The sequence below is a fragment of the Dromaius novaehollandiae genome, chromosome 9, assembly GCF_036370855.1.
Source record: "Dromaius novaehollandiae isolate bDroNov1 chromosome 9, bDroNov1.hap1, whole genome shotgun sequence".
NCBI lineage: Eukaryota > Metazoa > Chordata > Aves > Casuariiformes > Dromaiidae > Dromaius > Dromaius novaehollandiae.
Window position 1 is genome coordinate 32,806,429 of NC_088106.1, and position 20,779 is coordinate 32,827,207.

General features: G+C 40.8%; 1 protein-coding gene across 3 annotated transcripts in view; it reads left to right on the plus strand.

Annotated features, from left to right (window-relative positions):
* Positions 1 to 429: 429 nt before the first annotated feature.
* UBXN7 (UBX domain protein 7) overlaps positions 430 to 20,779 on the plus strand; it is a 33,612-nt gene continuing 13,262 nt past the window's right edge. The window contains exons 1-9 of one of the 3 annotated variants that reach the window (XM_026110643.2): positions 430 to 583; positions 4,042 to 4,189; positions 6,605 to 6,672; positions 9,487 to 9,552; positions 11,568 to 11,680; positions 17,331 to 17,477; positions 17,848 to 17,938; positions 19,090 to 19,217; positions 19,644 to 20,037. In XM_026110643.2, the coding sequence (XP_025966428.1) occupies positions 511 to 583; positions 4,042 to 4,189; positions 6,605 to 6,672; positions 9,487 to 9,552; positions 11,568 to 11,680; positions 17,331 to 17,477; positions 17,848 to 17,938; positions 19,090 to 19,217; positions 19,644 to 20,037 (1,228 nt within the window). In that variant the 5' untranslated portion in view covers positions 430 to 510. The other 2 variants (XM_026110645.2, XM_026110644.2) reach the window with 2 other exon arrangements.

Here is a 20,779-nt window from a genome sequence, read left to right on the forward strand (position 1 = left end):
CCTGGCTGCGGGCGGCGCAGGCTCCGCGGGCGCTTGTTTGGCCCGTGCTCTTGCAGCAGCCATGTTGGGGGGTAGAACCGGGCCCTCGCTGAGTGGATTTTACCCATTTTCCTGGCAGCGAGGTTTTAAATTGCCGTAAGACCCCAGGGCCGCCTCTCCTTGCAGCTGTGCGCGCGCTGGCTGTACCGGCACTTTGATGCTGCTTTTGGCGGGGGCGAGCAGCGCGGAACGGTGAGGGCTGCTGCAGCGGCGGGGCGAGAGCTAGGGCGACGCCCGCCTCGGGGCTGCGGCGAGGCCGCGCCGGGAGCGGGCCGCGTCGCCACGGCAACCTCCCCCCCGCCTCCGCCCGGCGCGCAGTGTCCCCGCGGCGGCTCCCAATAAAGCTTGACAGCGCCGTTGAAGGCGCCTCCCCGGCGGCGGGGAGAGGAAGGGGGCGCGGGCGGGCGGGCGTCGCGCCTGCGCAGAGCGCGCGGGCAGGCGGCGTGCGTGTTGTTGTGCGGCGGCGACAAGATGGCGGCGCACGGGGGCTCTGCGGCCTCCTCGGCGCTGAAGGGGTTAATCCAGCAGTTCACCGCCATCACGGGTGAGGCACACGGAAGCCGGGGCCCGGCGAGCCCGTCGAAGGCCGGGGCAGCTTCTTGTTTAACGGGCGGCTCCTGCTCGTCTTCGCTGCAGCGTCCTCGCCGCCGGGGAGAGAGGCGGCAGCCCCGGCGGGCCGGGGCCGGTGGCGGGAGGCTGGGCCCGCCGCGGTGGGGCGGGAGCAGAGGCCCGCGGCGGGAGGCGCTCCCCCCGCTCGGCGAGGCGGAGCGGTGCTGGCGGGCGGCCCCGGGGGACGTTACCCCCCGTCTGCCGGGGAGCTTTGAGCGCGGGCAGGGCTGGAGTCGGCCGCCCCGGTGTAGAGGAGGGAGGGGGCCGGCGGCACCCGGGCCCGGCGATGGGGCCCGGCCCGGCGGCCTGTGCCGAGGGCGCCCTGCGAGTGCGGCAGGCACCGGGCGCGCGGTGCGCCGGGTCTCTGCTAGGTGGAGTGGCGGCTCCGCCGGCGGTGGCGGAGTTTCCGTGGTGCCTGTGCCCTGCACTTTGTGCGTACGGTGGGATTTCCCCTCACTTTTGAAGACAAGAGCAGAGACTCCTTTCGTTTTTTTTTCTACCCGCCTGACCTTCTAGGTAATAAATTGGAAGTGTCCTCTCAGTCAGTTATCAGTCCTGCTATACTGATTCTGATTTTCTTATTAGCATAGTAAAAATAAAATACACTGTAGAGATGGAGACTAGAACCTCATGCTAACTTTATGTTTAAAACAATCTCTTAAAGCATGGTCAACTAACTGAGAATTTCAATTTGGGAATGACCCGCTATTGCTGTTACTAGCCTAAGTTTACAGTGAATGATAATTCCTACTTTAGCTTGTGTACTTTGAGCACTTGACCCACTTTTACATGTAATCTGTTTTGTTATGATTTCCCCCTTGCTTATGAGATTACATATCAAAAACTGAAGGAGAATTTAATAAAATGTTTGTGAAAACATCTTTGTTTGGGAGTTGAAATAAATGAAAGTACTTTTAATTCAGTGACTTTAATCAGTTTGAACCTGAACCCTTTGCTCAGACTTTAATGTACTCAGATCTTGACCAGGGATGTTGAGGATGTTAAGTGGTAAACTCTGAATGCGCTGGTAGGTACACTGGGAAATTATTGATCACTCACTTGTCCTTACAGAAGTCACTTAAAATGAACCCTCTCAAATAAAAAGAACCTACAGCAAATATATTTTTCCTTATAGTATATGCCTGTGCACCTTTTTTTTGTGTGTGTTTGGTAGAGCCAGAGATAGCTGCTAGAAGCTAAGCAGGCAAGTTGGAGTCGCACTAGTTTGTCCTTCCTAACAGCTTTTTCTGTTTATACAGATGGTTTGTTAAACATAAGAGTATCCATCTTACGCTTTCAAAAAGAAAACAAAAACCTGTTGGACTTCACACATGCACTATTAAAATAGACTTTGGAATTTAGACCTTGATTTTCAATTTTAGCAGGATTTTAGACTGTGTCTAAAAGTCTGTTGTGGAGCTTGTCTTGCCCATACTGGCGCTAAGTGCCACAAATGCTTGGAAGCGCACACCCTCAGTAGTTTGTGTTACCAGCTTTCAACTTTGACTTGTAAGTGTACAAAATTACTAATGTTTTTAGGGAGGAGACTAAATAAACATTATAAGGCAATTTGATTCTGGTTCTAGAGAACCTGATAATGAGGAATGAGGAGCAGTAGTCCTTGAATACATTTCTCCAGAGGGCAGAAAAATTTTGTTTCTTTGCTGTTCTTATCAAGAAAAATAGTGCTAAAAGAATCTAGCTCCCGTGTATCTTTACCAATGTAATTATGTGATCTCTTCACTATCGTATTAATGTTTTCGGTGCTTGTCTTGGCAAGCAGAAAATACTAAATATTTGTTAAGTCTCAAAACAAATTTCATTTTCTTTAGGAGTGATGAAGAATTGGTACAAGCACTTTGAGTATTGGTAACTATTATTTAAAGACAGCTTAATATCATTTTTCCTCTAGTTCTTCTAAATTAATGCCTTCACATGACTGTGAAATTGTAGGGTGATGTGTCTATTCCAAACTATAAAGGTATTGTTTAATTGCTTCAGTTAAGCTAATATTGAAACGAGCTCCTTAAAATACCAAATAACAGTTTGAAGAAGTCTGACTTAATGCTTTCACATCTTCTTGTAGGTGTCATTAGTTTTCCTTTTGCTCTTTTTTCATCTTAAGGTCTTAAAATACAGCTGACTGCCATCAAATTACACTTTTCCTGACAATCTGATTTAGGAAAACTAGTTCCCTCAAACAATCTGTCTGTCTTTATGATTTAATGTAATGGGGTAGGTCACTGAGAATTGATTTATCTGCACAGTTTCAAAGTGTATTAGCTCTTACTTACTAGACCCTTCAAGCTAGAGCTTCTTGAGTCTTTTCTAGAAGATCTCAGAAATATCTAATGAAAGAAAGTTAAATGCATTTTGCCCAAACAGATGTTGATTGTGTTTCTGATACTAGGGAATAATGTTTTCTTCACTGCAGTGACTTTCAGGGAGCCTTAAACTAGTAAGAACTAGTATGGATCCAAAGCTACTCCCAAACTGATTCAGTTGCATTTTGCTGCTGTTCCACTCTACCAGGGTTCACATAAACTGTTTTGCAACCCACCATCTTCAGATATGCTGGAGTGAGCAGGCTGTTATGGGGATGGGTGGTGGGAGATTCCAGAGGTGAGGGTGCCTTTCTTAGTTGTATGATTTTGAGACGGTCTTAGGGAGGAGAGGCTGACCCTCTGAGTTAGAAGTAATGCTAGGAGCTAGTGTTTCATCTTGAGCACCAAGAAGAAGACTGGATTTAGTTGGGCTTAGGAGCTGTTTGAATGAATGTTAGTCATTATACAAGTAACTGTGTAGACAAATGCTATTTTCTGCATTTGGCTTTTTTTTTTTCTCCTATTTCTTACACCTGCACTTTCCAAACTGAGCTTCTCATGATTTGCTTTTGCCCTTTAGATACAGGGATGCAATCAAGAAAACAGGAAACCTTTTCTTCTATCTTTAAACATCTGTTACAACTTCATGAGAAGCCTTAGCTGCTGACGTAATCTTTTCTCCCTGTTAAAATGTTAATTGAGATTTTGGGGTTTTGTCTACCACAACAGAAGTCAAGCTTGATATGCCTATTGAGTGTTTGGAAATTTGTGTCAGAAGAAGGTCTGAACTCTAATAAGGAGAAAGAAAAACCATGCTAAACTGCCTCAGTTGGCTTCCACTTATTTTTCTCCTTATGGAAGGAAGAAGTGTGGCTGTCTTGTATCCAGGCATTTCCTTGCCCCATGAGATACATGTTTGTCTTATTTCATTGTTGCACTTTAGTGATAGCTGGTGAGCTGTTCTAAGTATTAAATGGTTTGAGAGTTGAAGCTTGCTGATCGGCTGTTCCCAGCACTTCCAATCAGAACACTTTCTGAAGAATGCTTTAATTTTTCTTTGGCATTACAGGTGCCAGTGAAAGCGTGGGAAAACATATGCTTGAAGCATGCAACAACAATCTGGAGATGGCTGTCACTATGTTTCTGGATGGTGGAGGCATAGCAGAGGAGCCTAGCACCAGTTCTGCAGGGGTGTCTGCTGTTCAACCACATACAGAGTATGTACCTGATGAATGTCTGTGTAAAGAGCTTAATTGTGAAAAGTAGAACAAATATGACAACTTCACTTCTCCTAGCCTGCTGTCACTTCACTGTAATACATGCTGCTTCGATGATCTCATTTAATTGATTGCCCCAATATTGTTCTTATTTAATAAGTTGTTCTGGTAACTGAAGCACAGGAGTTGGAGTCTGGGCAGCTTGCACCTCACTTTGACTGGGACAGATCTTACTTTCACTGTTGGTTGTATTATGGTAATGCTTGAGGGTCAGCATCCTGCTGTTTTAAGTGCTGTATAAACACAACATGTAGTTGTCTTCTGTCCTGTAGATCTTTTTGAGTGTTACTTTCTGCTTTTTTTTTTTTTTTTTTTAATAAAGGTCTCTCACATGTACTTCAGAAGTACTCTCTAGCTTATGCATACTGCTTTGGCTGGCAGAGATCACGACATTAAAGTGGGGACCAGTAGTAAGAGCTTCTTACTTTTAAATTGCCTAAGCAATCTTGACTTGTGTTAGTTTGTTAGCTAGGAAGAATTCCATTGTTTTGGGCCTTATAAGTGTAGTGGCCTCAGTCCTGCTTATAAGAGTTTTCTTGTGTTGTTTTAAATGCAGCTAGATTTGGCGCTTGAAGGGCTAGATCACGCCAACTAATACAGAGAAATAAGCAACTACAAAATCTGCATTAGCGTCTTGTATGACTGTTCCAATGAAGTACAGAGTTGTTCTACTTGAACATGGCTGAGAATCTTTCAGTGCTGCTTGTTAATCCGTCTGCTTGGGATAAATAGAGTATTTTGAATGGAAGCTGATTGGTATCAGTCGCATTCCTTAAGTGTGCTAAATTAAACTTAGCCATGCTTTCTTCTTTATGAAAACCTTCCGTTTCAGGAAAAGAGAACTAACTTATAAAGATACTTCTTGCCACTCGTACTTCTGAAGCACATGTATGAGTTTAAACAGCTATTTTGGTACTAACCATTAGAATTGATGTTAAGTGCCTTCCTGCTTGAACCGTTGGCAGGTAATGAAGTTAAAACTCTGTATCTCTAGGTATTAGTATTCTTATTTCTAGACAAATTCTGGCACATCAGTGACTTAAGATTCAAGTTTTTATTGGAATCCTTTCTTTTATACTTGACACCCTCCAGGTGCTGGTCAGCTTAGTGTTACTTCTAGGAAGAGAGAGACATAAATATGCAAATGCAAAATGGAGAATAACTAGCTTCACAACAGCAATCAAAGATGTGGAGGTTAATAGCAAGGTTAGTGCATCTTGCTGACATTATGAGTTACTTAATGAGTTACTTGACACCTGCATGGCCAAGAGCCACAAACCACACACTTTAGACTTTGGAGAGTTTAGGGAAGAGGGCGTTACAGGAGTAGTTCATAGGCAGGATATAACAATGGATTCTCCTGGGTGAGCCCATGACCTCCTTTTCTCTTTTTTTAGATCCATGGGCTAGGTGACCACAGTGAGTACCTGATAGGGTTTCATAGCCCCTTGTTTTATTTCTTGAAGTCATGTTTTCAGATTATCTAGCAGTCTCTGCAGACAGAGCTTAACTGTTGATCATGTGAGGGAGCCCAGCTATGAAAGCAAAGAATAACATGTGGGAAAATGTCCATTGTTGTTCTAGCTTACTTGTTTGTTTATGATCTGTGTAGTAGTAGTAGTCTACTAAATGGGATATCTTAACTGTAAAATACATATACATATATACATATATACATACATACATATATATATATATATATATATATATATGTTTTGCTCTCCGTTTCAGGGTAAGGCTTCAGCTGAAGCTGAGTAGTTCATCCTTCTTCGGAAAGAAAGTACTGGAAAATTGGAGAGTCCAGAGGAGAATGAGATTTGGGAAAAGTTAACTTTTTCTCAGAGGACATTGTTTTCCTTCCTCTGGAAACAGAGGGCTGTGAGAGAGAAGTGGAAGGAACAAGTCTTCCAACACGAGAAAGCTTGTAATAAGGAGGATAAATATATATATTTTTCCCTTTATGTAAATAATCAGGGGAGGAGGATTGCCAGAGGATTAATTAGCAGCAGAGAAGTTTAAGAAAGTTAGTACAGGAAAAAATTCTGTTTCAATATTAGAATGGTAAAGCCTGGGATCAAGCCATCAGGGATTTGTGTAATCATTTTCTTTCAAGGCTTTAAAAGGTCATCCATGTCAGATCTTAATGGAAAGTGTGCTAAGTCCTTCCTCAGTGCCATGAGTGGGAATAGATGGTCCTTTGAGGTCCCTTTTGACCCAAAGTCTCTGATTCTGTGCAACAGTATAGCAGTGTCCTTAGCTGGTTGAAGTTGCAGGAGCCTTTGGAGCACAATGGGGAGTGGTTTATATAGGCTTGGAATATTATCATCTCTCTAATTTTTTTTCTTTCTTTGTTAGAGATGAAGTTCGAGCTCCAATTCCTCAAAAACAGGAAATTTTAGTAGAGCCTGAGCCCTTATTTGGAGGTAAGCTTGTGTTCTTATTCTTGTTTTGCATTTTCTTTAAATACCCTGAGATGAGCTAAGCGACAAAAGAAAGATGGAACTCTCTGAAAATGAAGAAAGCATTGTATGTACTTTTGTTCTTATTTTTCCCTGCTGCAACTCTGCATCCGTGTAACATTATTGCTTACTTAGAAATACGTCCATGTTATTGAAGACCTCATACATCAGAGAAGTTATATTCCCAGTGGTACCAGTTTGCTAACTCTTGTTTTGTGAGACTTTGTGAGGCAACAGCCAATTAGCTATGCTAAATATATACCAGTGAGTTGGTAGCATTCTTGGGGTTCAGAACCGTGTGGTACTGCTGTGAAAGTGTTCAGGGTGGTAGGATAAAAGCTTGAGGTTTGATTGACAAGTGAAAATGCGTAAGACGAAAAGGACAAATGCTTGCTTCTCAGGGAAACGGGAGAGTTAGAAAGAAGACCTGAACTGTATGATTGCTCATCTTTTTCTCCATTTCTCCATTAGGAATTTTATTTGCTCTTCAGACTGCATCTAGTTTTCATTTTTGTTTTATGAAGCTGGTTCTTATTTTTCCTTTAGAAACATCTTTTGCTCTAATTAAAGAGGTAATGGAAGTGCCTTTGAGTACTTATCTAATACACTGTCTAGTTCTTATCACTTAATGTACCATGTCTCAAGTATTCAATTTCAGACCTTTACTGTAGTGGTACTTCTACTGCAGCACAGGAGTAGAACTTCTGTAGCGTGACTGGATTGCCTGGTTCACTAATCCTCTCCTTTTGTATTGTTCCACATCTGTGTGGAGATCTAAGGCTCCCTCTGTTTATGATGTTTCTCTGGCTTTCTGAGGCTCTGTCCTTACGTTGACCAGGCTGTTTCTAGCTGTCTGTATGGCTTTCCCCATGTCATCTGGATTCCAAGTACGGCCTTCTTCATCAAGGAAAGGCATGCAAGTGCTCCTCCTTAAAGCAGCCTCATACTTGTAGGAAATGTGCTTTTTCTATTGTTTAATTCCTGTGCTAGAGTGGAGCGTGATGCAAAGCTTCAGATTTAACCCAGAATTGGCTTTCTATTGATCCTTTTGCCAACACGAGAGTGGTCTTTCTCCCGTATAAATAAGGTTAGAGGTGGTTCCAGAGAAGGATCGCCTGCTGAGGGCTCTTTGAAGATGCATCGTTTTTTTTCTCTTGCTTTCTTTGTGGCCCAACAGTTTTTGACAAAGGTCTGCAGAATCCTGGGGTTTCAAGAACCTAAGAAGCGCAGGAATAAGATCTGTTGACCCTTTTACTTGGTTCTTTTCTACCCACCTGTCACACACTGATCACAGGCACAGTGTCCCTGAGTGCCATACTAAGGCAATCTGTGGCTCAGTGGTGGCTTCCTGGAATTTCTCATCAACTAGTGGTAATATTCTCACTAAGGCCACTTCTGTTCATAGCATGAAGCAGGTTGATAACCCAGCTGAAACCGGAAAGCTGCTCCACTTCTCTTGGTCCTTTCGGCTCTAGCCTCAAGTGGGGGACGTTCCAGTTTCTGGGTTTCACAGCAGCTTGGGGTCTCTTCCAGTTTGGGAGATGACCCTATCTGTCTACCAAACACCTCTTGCCCTACAGTGGATATCCATGAAACACCTACCTGGACTGCTGCAAACATCTTCATTGGCGCTGAACCATTGCTCAGCCTGGGAAGGCAAATGTTGCTTTTTCTGAAGTTGTCCTTCCAAGCTGCAGTTTAAGTTGCTTTAAAGTTGGCTCTAGTGGGTTGTGCTTATGCCTAAGCATTCAGAGGAGAAAGGGATGTTACTTACAGGAGTTAGAGGCATTTCACACAGGCATGTTCCTCTTCCAGTTTTACTTTCATTTATCTTGGTACTCTGGACTTGAGAAGAATGCAATGAACAAGAATTGTGTCCCATTCTTTATGCCCTTAGTGTGGAACAAGATGAAAGATGCTGCCTGCAATATGGTGCAAAACCAGAAAGATCTCTAAAAAGAAGTTTTGGTACTTGCTTTCTGAACTGTGCATAGGTTATTCTTTCTCCTAGTAAATACATTTTTCTCATTACGGGTTTCCAGTGCATCTGTGTTGTATTTCTCTTACTCTGTTTAACTTGTTTAATATTTATCAAGCCTTGTAACAATTAAGGCTTGAAAGTACTATTTTAAAATTATTTTTCTTTCAATTAGTAGAAATTCAGAAAAGCAGTCTGAATAAGTTTTGATAGACAGTTTTGTTTTGGGCCCCAAGAACAGCAGTTGTGCTGTACGACAGGACTTCAAAGTCATTAGTTGGAAGTGGCAGAGGCCTTTTAGGTACTGTGCCTGTTACCTGCCTGGGGCCGCTGTCTCTACCCAGCTGAAATTAATTTGTTCTGAAGATCTCCTTGTGGATAATGATACCTGGATCTAGTGGAAGAGCCTGACTGTTGCCAACCCAGCCAAGAATTTAGGATAGGCTCTAGATGAGAGATCAGATAGGAATAGAAATGCATTGTAGGTAAAACATGTGTTTCTGTTAACAAGGAAAATTTTGGGGTGCATGATGAGCCCATCAGAGAGGGCTAGCTTTAAACTTTCACGTATCACTGATTTGTGTTTTGCTTCTGTGGTAAGGTTTGCTGGAGGGTGGATGTGATAGAAAAGAAGGGGTCTTAAAAACTACCTATTTCCATGCTCCTTCAGATCTTCATTCTTCCCTTGTGTATGCTCTGGGTTCTTACTCTGTTGTCCCAAAGATGTAATGTGAAGCACTAATACATAATACTTTTGATAGTATACCTTTGAAGTGATTCTTGACATACTTTTTTTTAAGCTCCTAAAAGACGCCGACCTGCCCGTTCAATATTTGATGGCTTTCGGGATTTTCAAACAGAAACCAGTAAGTATGTGCGGATTGGTATGTTGGAAGTTCTGGGTTGTTTTATACAACTATGGTTGTGAAATAGTTTCTGCTGTTGGCTGTGATGGGTTTCAGTCATCAAATGGTTTTAAATTGCCTACTGTATAGCAAAAGTTATTTTGGAATAACATTATTAGGCTGTTTATTGTTGTGGCACCAGCACTGTTTGCTGGCATTTCTTTTCCACGTGTTTGTGGTTCAGTTAAGGTCTGTTGTTTATTCTGGGGGCAAATCTTAGATTTTTATGGGATGGCTGAAGGGAAAGTAAAGTAGTGGACATACAAAGCAGATATTAAAGATGCTGGTCCAAACACTTGCCTGTGGTAGCATAAGTGAAACCATGTGCATGTTCTGTCTGGTCTGGTGTGGCAAATACTGTCTTGGTAAAACTTGTTCTCAAAACCCACTTTTTTCAGCTCTGGAGGGAATTGAAAAGGGAGAAGAATCTAAAGCCTGTATAGGAATTAAGTTAATCCACTGCATTTTTCTTGAATGGCCCGTGGTGTTTCTGGCACTTGGGTTAGTTTTGGGTAGCCCTGGGGCTTTTTCCTTGGCAGCACACAAGGTTCTCATGAGTTTAATTGTTGTTTACTACTGCCTATTCATTCACATGCAGAATCTCCAAATGACAAAGCTTTGGCTGTTATTTAAACCATTAAGTCTCATAGAATATGATTCTATTAGAGATGAAGACTAAGTACATCATAGCTGACTTAGAGCCATCATGCAGTTGTTACTGCTGATGTTGCCAGAGTGTTCAAGAGCTGTAACCATGGGCCAGGTTTCTGTGTAGTTAGGCAATGTTTGGATGCCAAACCGAAAATGAGTATCCATGATTTCCGTTTTTCCCTACTAGGTTTTGTCAGGGTTTTCCAGTAATAAACTAGTTAAATAAACCAGTTAAGTACTAAAGGCTGACGTGTAAATTAAAATGCACAATTTACACAGTTGCCATACCCTTAACCTTTTTTCATCATCTGCGCTGTGTTGTAAGACATTTAGAGATGTGCAAAATGTAAAACTATTGTGGAGGTTTATAATAAAACTTTATAATACTGTATGATAAAACTTCATAGGTGAATATTGTTGTCTGGTTATCTCTGAAAAAGTGTCTGTGGCCATAGAAGTCCAGATTATTTCCTTGTTCCTGGGCCTGGTACACAGGGATACTTTTTTCCCCATGGCATCCAGTACCTATTCAAAAATGGTTCGTACGCTATGACCATTGTCAGCTATTACACTATTGGAAAGCTTTTGGGTCATGTAATTGTTGTTCTTCATTTTAACTGACTTGGATCCATAAAATGCAGTTCATCACTGCATTTGTAGGTAAGCAATTGTGATTTACCCCTGTTTTGTGTGGTCGTGTGTATGTAGGAAATGTGTTCTGTATCATTTCGAATGGAAGTGATACCACTAACAGAAACTTGCTCAAAATATGGTACTTAATGTAAACGAGTCTGAAAACCCATTGACCCATGAGAGATAGTGGTATCCTGAGTCAACTATGGGAAGATTAGGTATTAATATACACTTCTAAAGATACTTCTTCATGTAAAGTAAATATTTTTGTTCTTTTTAGGGAATTGCCTTAAGGTCAGGAGATACTCACAATATTTCTGTATTGGTCTAAAGGTTACAATGGTACAATCTAGCTCTAAGTTTCTCCTTTTGAAAGTGTCTCTGAGGAAAAGTCAATTGTTTTCTCTGTTCGTTTGTTTTCAAGTACTGGTATATGACCACCTCCACTGATACTCACATTTCATAAGAAAATCTATTTTAAAAGTGAAATAAATGCCCAGTGCTTGAGAAAAAGGAGACAAGCAGGGTCCCTACGTAAAGGAGCCTGATCTTATTAACAGTTCATTTTGTTCATTGTGGTCCAACCTTATGGCTCTAGTGCTGAAGTTTTGTGTATGAGGGTACAGCCAATAATAAATCCATCTTTGAGTATTTTGTCTAATTCGGCTTCCTTTCCTCTTGGGGCTGTGCAGTTCGACAGGAACAGGAGCTACGAAATGGAGGCGCAGTAGATAAGAAACTCACTACTCTGGCAGACCTCTTCAGGCCTCCCATTGATCTGATGCACAAAGGCAGCTTTGAAACGGTAAGTCTGTAACTTTTGCTGAAGTTACTTACCTGATGACTGTATACAGAGTGAAAGCCCTGTACTAGGCCGTTGGCTGATGAGTCTATTTATAGAATGATTGTATAGTAAGTTACGAGGAACCATGTAGTGATAAATACTTGTTTGATGCACTGCATGTTGATGACTTGGGAAAGATTTAACTAAAGGTGATGGACCACCTTTATTGTTATGTTTAAATGTCAGTATGGCTAATTGCACTTGGTCAAAGACTTCTGTTCAAAATGAACCTGTTCAAAATGGAAAAATTGTGTCACTTGACGTATGTCTGTAAAGCATGGTATAGAAATAGCTGAAGTAAAACCGCTTTTGATAGGTGAGCAAATACGTTACAAGGAGCAACATAGTTTGCAACACAGCTCTGCTAAGAAGCTCTCAAGGAGAGCTACACTGACATGGCTAACCAGCTTCTGATAGCTGACCTAGTACAGATGTCTATCTGTACATGACCTCGTATCTGTACCTGCACTTTATATTCAGTAGTGGTCTTGTTCTTGTACAAAATCACAGTGATTGTCTTTTGCACCTGGTAGTGATGGATAACACATCCAAGAGATTGTCTCCCTGAGAAAGGCACTATTAGCTTTAAATAATTTCAGGTGTCACCTTTTCTATCTGTGTAGGCATTTGTGAGTCTAGTCGTAAGTTATGATTTGGATCCAGTGACCTAATTCATGATTAGAGATTATACAAATCGATACGTCTTTTCATTTTTTAGTCTATAACTTCCAGATATTCTTACGTCAGAACTTGAAGCAAGTACTGAACCTTCACCTGATCCACTTCAAGTAGTTAAGTGTTAGAGATGATTTTATGAGAATGCAAACTAATGCTCAAATGGTGCACCACAGATGCTGCAAACCATGCTGGAGATCTGCGTCCATGAGCTGAACGAAAATATTATCTGGTCCTGGGAAAGACTTCACTCTTTTTGTGTGCAGAATCTAGTAAAGTTGATTCTAAACTCATGAAATGTTTGCTTATAATACCATGCTCACATAGTAGAGCACCACTGGAGAACTTCTGCAGAAATAATACCTTTATTGAGTCTCCAGCTCCCATCCTGTTGGCCTCATCTCTTGTTTCCCAAATCACCAATGGTCAGTTGGCTTGTCTCTAATTTCTGTGTTCTGACAGTGCCTTCCATATGTTTGCTTTTCTAACAAAATTCCAAGTTTGAAAGGATGCTGACAGAGAATAGTGATGTCTATCTCAACAAGTAATTTGGTGGAATAGAAGCAGATCAGTAGATTGAAGAAATTGGTGCTGAGGCATCTGTATGATGATGTGTGGTTCAGGGTTTACTTCAAACAAGATTGTGTCTGGTCCCCTGACCGAATAGCCCCACCAGACCTGTGGTTCAGAGCAGTTTGTGAACCAAACACATGCATGGTTAAGAGGAAACAGTAAGGGAAGTTCACTTAAAAACAGCCACTGCTGCCCAGACAAAAATGTATACACAACTAGCAAGTGCCTTCTTATCTCTGCTGTGGAATGAGATGTGTACTGGTCTTCCTTCATATCTTGCTGAAAATGTCAAGACTTTATCAATGTTGATTAGGTCTCTTCTGTCATAGCCAAAAATAGTTTCAGCCTACGAAATAACTGATTGATGGATTTGACTATCCAAAAGTCTCTGCCTTCTTATTTAGTCTTGTTAATTCAGAAAAAATACATTTGTATGTACACGCCTTGTCCTGCTCTTTGTAGTAACTCAGATTCGGAGAGATGCATGCTTTCTGGTATCGGCATTCACCTTTTTATGTTCTTGTACAATTCCTCGTCCCATGGAATACCCTTGATTTCAAACTGATGCTCCTCAACTTCCTTGCAATAAAAATCTTCAGCTTCTCAATTTGTTGACCAATACCTCTTTCATTTTTTCCATTTATGACTCTGTGCTGCAGTACTACTCTACAGTTCGGGACAGTGCCTGGCCTCCTGCAAACCTAGCGATCACATTCTTCCTTAAAATTCACCTCTGGCGAACTTCTGTTAGCTCTGTAACTTACTCTGCTTCTTCCTTCACTGTACACTTCGATAAACCTATATAAATTAGATAATAAACAGGGATGTTTATTGCATTTTAAAATCATTTTAATACTCTCATATTTTAGTGTTAACCTAAGCATTTTGGGGTGGGGGGGGTTGTGGTGTGTGGTATATTCTAAGCTCTACGGGGGGTGTGCAAGAACACTCTACCAATACTGTGCCATTCATATTGATGACTTTATTCAAACTGAGAAAGTATCTGGTCATATTAAGGTTGCCTGCATCTTTGTTGCTCATCTTTCTGTCACTCCCGTCTGGGTTATCTAACTTCGATCTTCATCTTAAGTAGATTCAGTTATCTTTTGTTTTTTGCCAGGAAAACTCAATTACTTTCAAATACAAGCAAACTTTCTTAACAGAAAAATGCAGAAAGTTGTGGTTTCATTTTAGCTCTGTAATTCTAGCTTTTAAGAATAGATGAGAATTAACTTTCATTGAAGAGACATTTTCAAGTTTTGAATGAGCATTGATTTTTAACTTGTAATCCAGAAATGAATATGTGCTTCACATACGGTACAACTTAGGATCATTATACTTGTAAAGCTGAGTATATGTTTAACTTAATTACACTGTGGAAAGTGAGATGTGGAAGAGTTCTGAGGCAGAAAATCTGTAAGAGATTTTATTTTAATCCTGCAGGTCTTTCGAACGTGGTGCTTGAGCCACTGGATATTAGTTATTATTAGTTAGTAGCCAGTAGGCTTGTGGAGTGGGGCCACATAAACTAGAGGCAAGCTAACTAGATGTTATCCAAAACTATCCTTTTTCTCCTGCTAGAAAATTTCGGAGAAACTTTCAGAGCTTAAATATGCAGTGTCACCAAAAAAATCTGTATTTGATGGGTGTTACATGGCTATATAATTAGGCTGTTACTGCCTGCCAAGACTGTGAAGAGTCAGTTAAAATTGTACAAGGAATTTTATTTGGCATTTCCTGGCTGTAATATTAACCTTCGTGGTTGTTCTCTCTTTAATGTAGACTCTTCTAGGAATAAATCACTGGAGCAGTGCACCAAACATGCTTTGTAATGAAGAATGTGGTTTTGTTCTAGTGTCGAAAGATTGCTTTCAAGAATTGTAGGTGTTTGTCTTCTCATACTTACATTGTGAGATGTGATTTAACTCACGGAGGGTACATATCAGATTGACATAGTTAAGTGCATTTCTGTTTTGGGGAGCAGATAGTTCTGGTGCACCTAGTTCTATACCTAAGATTCACTAGAATTTCAGTACTACTTTGAAGTAATTATATATAATGTTGCGGAGTTTCAAATCTTGGATCTGTATGAAGTTTCATCATTTTACAAGCTAAATGTTCTGTAGCTGCTCCCTGCTTTACAGCTGATTGTGAATATTTTCTTTGTGTGTACCAAGCAGTAATAGTTTGGAAGTGAATCTAGTCTTTATACTCGAGTGATACTATTATCTTTGCGTAAGGTACTTCTAGACTGTACTTTCTACAAGTATAACTGCTAGATGAACCACTGGCCCAGGAATGGCTGGTTGATGAAAGAGTGTGTGTGCCCTGTTCTTCTGTGCTGGCCCGGGCAAGAAGTGTAAGTGTAGTGCAGACAGTGTGTCTCCTCTTCAAAGGTAGACCTCTTGCTCTGACTTTTGTAACTGCTGTCTTCCAAACTGAACTATGCTTGACTAGCAGATATCTAGAAGGTCATAAGATGCTGGCTCCACTTCCTCGTTTGTATATGTGCATTAGATGGCAGCAGTTTAACCCTGTCTTTTTAAATGTTAGATGTAAAGCCTATTGTTTTTAAAAGGAAGTTAAAAGTGGTTTCGAGAGCTGTAGCTGCTTTCTGTGCAAAAACTTGTCTTTGTAAATGTTCTATGTGGATTTCCTGCTTGCATCCCTTAAAGAGGACATTAGCTGGATAGAGGAGAGGTAGAGTCAGGTTTTCTCTAGTGTTGAGGAATATACAAAGTAAGTATAGAAGAATAAGATGCACTTTCCAGCTTTGCTAGTAGGATATAATAATGATAGAAAATAGGATTATAGGTACAGTGGCCTTTTTTTTTTCTTTTTCAAATTTGTTCTTTTAATCCAGTACGGATTAGGTTAGAATACAAGACTAAGGCAGTCCGATAGACTTAAGGTATATATTCATATATGTTCCCTTTAATCTTGAGCAGTACCTCTAGACCTCTTTGTAAGCTAGTTGCCTAAAATTACTTCTCAAAATCCACATTTAGCTCAAAACACTCTTTAAAAAAAAAAAGCCTAATAAGTATATTTAAAACCCTGATTAGTTATTTAGGTGTCCCCCACACCACTTATTCTGTCTGTTGACAAAATACTGGATTCCGAGACTGAAGTGTTAGTGATAAGAGGTTAGTATGAAGTCACTTGTGGGATCAATATGACTATTCCATACATTTTGTCCTATTTTTTTCTGTAACATTCTTTCCTGTGAGTAAAACAAAAATAGGCTCTGCAGGTCATTTGGCCATGCAGAGTAATTTTGTAGACTGAGATCCTGTGATCAAAGAGCAAGTTTATACTTTAATATCTACAATTTTAATGGGAGTACTGAGGCTTACATTTTACCAGGCTAAGTGTATGGAGTTCACACGTCCCAGTATTTGTGTCAGATAGTCTATTCAAAAGTGCACAGGCTAAAATTCACTTTAGAAGTGAAAACTTTGGTTTGGGGAATAAAATACTGTAAAAACTTATGCAAAATCCTAATTCCTCAAATTTGCTGTTAAGGGCATTACAAGCAAGACAGTGAACACACTTATAATTTTTTTTTTTTTTTTGAAAAAAGAAAAGGAAGTTCATATGCTAGTTCCAGTCTCTCCAGGTGGTAAGAGCATTCCTGCTGTTGATATAGCCCTCTTTTTTTCAACAGGTATGACAATTCAGCGATCAGAATTACATTCTTGATCAAACTCCTACCATTAACCAACCAATCAGACAATGCCAGCTTTGTGACTCAAACCAGTAAGATTTCTTCCTGCGCCTTCCCATCTTCCTCCCCACTTACAGTCCGGATAATGAGCATCAAAAAGGGATGCCTAATTTGTCAGGTGCCCAGTAATAGAGAGAGGAGAAAAAAAAAGAACGTATAGAGAGGGGGACCTGTCGTATTTATGCAAGTTTGCCATCAATTATGCTCTCCTATTAAACAGAAAAAGATCCACAGGTTTATCTGAAGAGTGAGCAGGTCTTTCCTCTGTTGTCACATTGGTGTGATTGACTACACTGTTCCCAGAACAAATACTTAATTCACAGTCTTTTTGTTTTTTTGTTTTTTTTTTTCTCTGCTCCTAAAGTTGCTTTTCCCACTCTGTGCTTGGCTTGTTGAAATCCAGCAGCTCTGTTCATCGGTGTGATTCTGTAATTAAACCAATCTCATTTAAGCAGGTCTTTCAGCCCTGCCTTCTGTTTTGTGGATGCCTTTTTGCTAGTTCTGTCCATCTTTTTCACTGTGAAGGGGTTTTAGTGAAAAATCTGACAGTGTTAGAAGCCATCACTGATCATTGCTGGCATTGTTTATGTCTAGCTCTTCAGTTTTGGCTAATGAAACTTTTCTCTCTGCTTACAGGCTAAGGAGTGTGGTCAGATGCAGAACAAATGGCTCATGATAAACATTCAGAATGTGCAAGATTTTGCATGTCAGTGTCTCAACCGTGATGTGTGGAGCAATGAGGCTGTGAAGAACATAATCCGGGAACATTTCATTTTTTGGCAGGTGGGAAATTTAATGGGGCCATACTAGTAACTTGATGTCCTGGTAGGTGGGTTAGTGAAAACAGAGTTCTTGGAAGAAAATGCCGCTGTTAGTGTTCTCTTAGAGAACTGCAGTAAAGGTGAGCCTTGTAGTTCAAGGATGTGTTTTGATGTTTAAACAGCCTTTGACTTGTGGATTCAAAACTTTCACTTGACCTCTAATACATGGACTGTTAGAGGTTTGTACTGTGTTTGTAGCAGTTATGGAGAACTGTACATACCACTTGTAGGTTATACTGTGAAACAGACAAACTTAGTATACTTTCATGATCATTTATGTCCCCTCCCATCCAAACCCCCCAATAACTTGCTTCCGTTGTGGTATTCTGTAGGTATACCATGACAGTGAGGAAGGACAGAGATACATACAGTTTTATAAATTGGCAGACTTCCCTTATGTCTCCATCCTGGATCCCAGAACAGGTAAGATAAGTGACAGCTACCTGCAGTGTATATATCCTGTGAGGACTGGCAGTTGCAGGCTAGAATACTCTTTGGCAATGCACGTTACACAGCGATTGAAGCATCTCAGTTACCTTGTTTGTTCTCTGAGAGACCCCAGCGTCACTGAAGAAGTGAAGCAGTATCTTTTGGAAGAACTAGAGGAATAAAGCTCCTAAGGCTTGCTCAAATTATGTGTGTATTTGATTATGGTACTTGGCATAGGTTACCAAATACTTTGTTTAAGAAATGAAGTTAGTACCACCTAGTGGTAAAACTATGAATTGAAATTTATTGATGCTTCCCTTGGAACGCTGACGCAGCTATAAGTCTAAAAGCTCTTAAGCTACTTGAAATCAAGTAATGGATGAGCTACCTTTTAATATTAAAATGAAACAAACACAAGTCTGCTTCCTGTTCCTGGCACAATAGCTTTGTGAGGCTCAGAGATAACTCATTAAATTGTATCTTAATTTTGAAATAAATTTGGCTTTTGGTTTTGTCTTTTTTTTTTTTAACTGAACAATCAAACTTCTTCATTCACCTCCAGGTCTTTTTAAATTATAACTTTTTTTTCTGTGTCCCAACAGCCTTGTCGTTTTTATTGTCACGTAACCTACCATATCAATAGTCTGGTGCCCTGCTTCTCAGCACTGAAATAATCGCGTTCTTGCTGTTTGATGTAAACCACTGAAAAACTAGTTCTTTGAAACCAAAGTTAGGGTATTCTTCTTAGCACTTTACCTTATGGAAATAAATGCTTTTTGCCAAGATGTAGAATCAAAGCAGGCAAGAATGTAGAAATTCTTTGTAAGCTTAGTTGGATTTTGTTTGTTTGGGTTTTTTTTGTGATGCATAACTCACCATTCTGCACACATGTTCCCATGAGTATAGAAAAACAATGATAAATGTATTAAAGCAGGTCTATCCTTACGGCTGTACGTGAGTGAAACCTTTTCAAGGTGGAAATGTAATTATCAGGAGGTGGTCTGTATGAAGCTGAAGTTCCACAAATGTGGACTCTTGCACAGTGTGTACACAGCAGTGAATTTGTTTGTTTGTTTGACAGCTAAGCTGCAATCTTTGGAGGGCTGTTGCTGAAGTTGTATTCCATGATGCCTTATGTTCCCTAGGCCAGAAACTAGTGGAGTGGCACCAGCTAGATGTAACTTCTTTCTTGGACCAAGTGACTGGGTTCCTGAGTGAGCATGGACAACTGGATGGGCATTCGACTAGCCCTCCCCAAAAATGTTCTCGTTCTGTAAGTATGAGGCCTTCTATGAGGACTGGAGAAACTTGAAGGAAAATCTAGTGTGTCTGTATCCAGCTGTACTGATTTCCCATTTGGTAGTATAAACAGACCTAATGAATTAGAGCAAGAGTATGCAAAAATAAAAAGATGGTGCATCAGAGAACACCTTTTCCTTTGATTATTTTTGCTATACAAATTGTGCTTTCAGCATTTGTTTTGAATTTAGCAGTCACAGAATTGTGCATGTGTAGAATGAAAAAATACTACTGAAAAATATCACTTCACATGACACAGCGAGGAGAAATCCTTAAGCACTGACTGCATGACTGGCCTTCCACCTGACAGCTTTAATAGATTCCCTTTGGAACACTTGGATATGGATATATGTCTAAAAGCATTTTTCTTACGCCTTTGTGTTATGCCTGTGTTCAACAGGAGAGTCTCATTGATGCCAGTGAGGACAGCCAGCTGGAAGCTGCTATCAGAGCCTCATTACAGGAGACACATTTTGATTCCTCACAGGCCAAGCAGGAAAGTCGGTCAGATGAGGAGTCTGAATCAGAGCTTTTTTCTGGAAGTGAAGAGTTTATTTCTGTTTGTGGATCTGAGGAGGAGGAGGAATCGGAGAATCCTGCCAAGTTGAGGAAGTCTCCACACAAGGACTTGGGGTATAAAAAAGAAGAGAGTCGGAGGCCTCAGCCTGAGCCCCCTGCAAGGACAGAGCCTGGTACAACATCAAATCACAGAGCACTGCCCTGCATTGATGCAGGGATACTGGAGGAGTCAGCTGACAAAACCGAAAGTACATTGCAGGGCCTAGATGTGAATGGTAAGTTACCATGTTTTTTTATAGTGATTTGTAAGTGTTTTACTCTTTTTCTGAAAGTCTTCATAGGCTGACAAGCATGGTTTCAGTCCTGATTTTGAAGAACTAAATCTTGTCTTCTGTCTCCCTCTCTCTTTGAAGCTAGGCATTTGGGGTTCACTCTGCCTACAGCAGCACTTTGACATGATGGTGCAAACTGCATAGTCACGTTATTCACTCAGCTCGAGTTTCTTAGTTTTAGACCTTGTCTGTGAGGAAAATGTCCATTGGTATAATGTAGGTGCCTATGATGTGGCTTCTGCCACTATCGTAGAATGAAACAGAGTAACATCAGTTCTACTTCATGCTCCATTGGTTTGGCAGCCTTGAGGGTCTGGACTGAGTTTTAATAGTGCAAACTTTTGCTAATATTGACAAGTGCCAGAAGTCTCTGTTCCTCCCAGCAATTCTGAGTCGGGATGTAGCAGATTAAGGTGGTCTCAAAGGCAAAGGGTAGCACAGTGTGCTTTTCTCTGGGAACGCTGACGTATATCAGTCACTATTATTAACTCTTGAAAGTCCTGAGTTTGATGCATGTATTTGAATCATATGCAGTAGAAGTATATCTTCATAGACTGAAATCGTGTGCACAAAAAAAACTTTGTATTTGTCTCCAGTCCCTACTGTTCTGTGCAGCAAAATGTGCTACCTAAAGTCTACAGAAGGGCTCAGTTCAGCTGCCTTGTTGTTTGTTAACTTGTAGTAA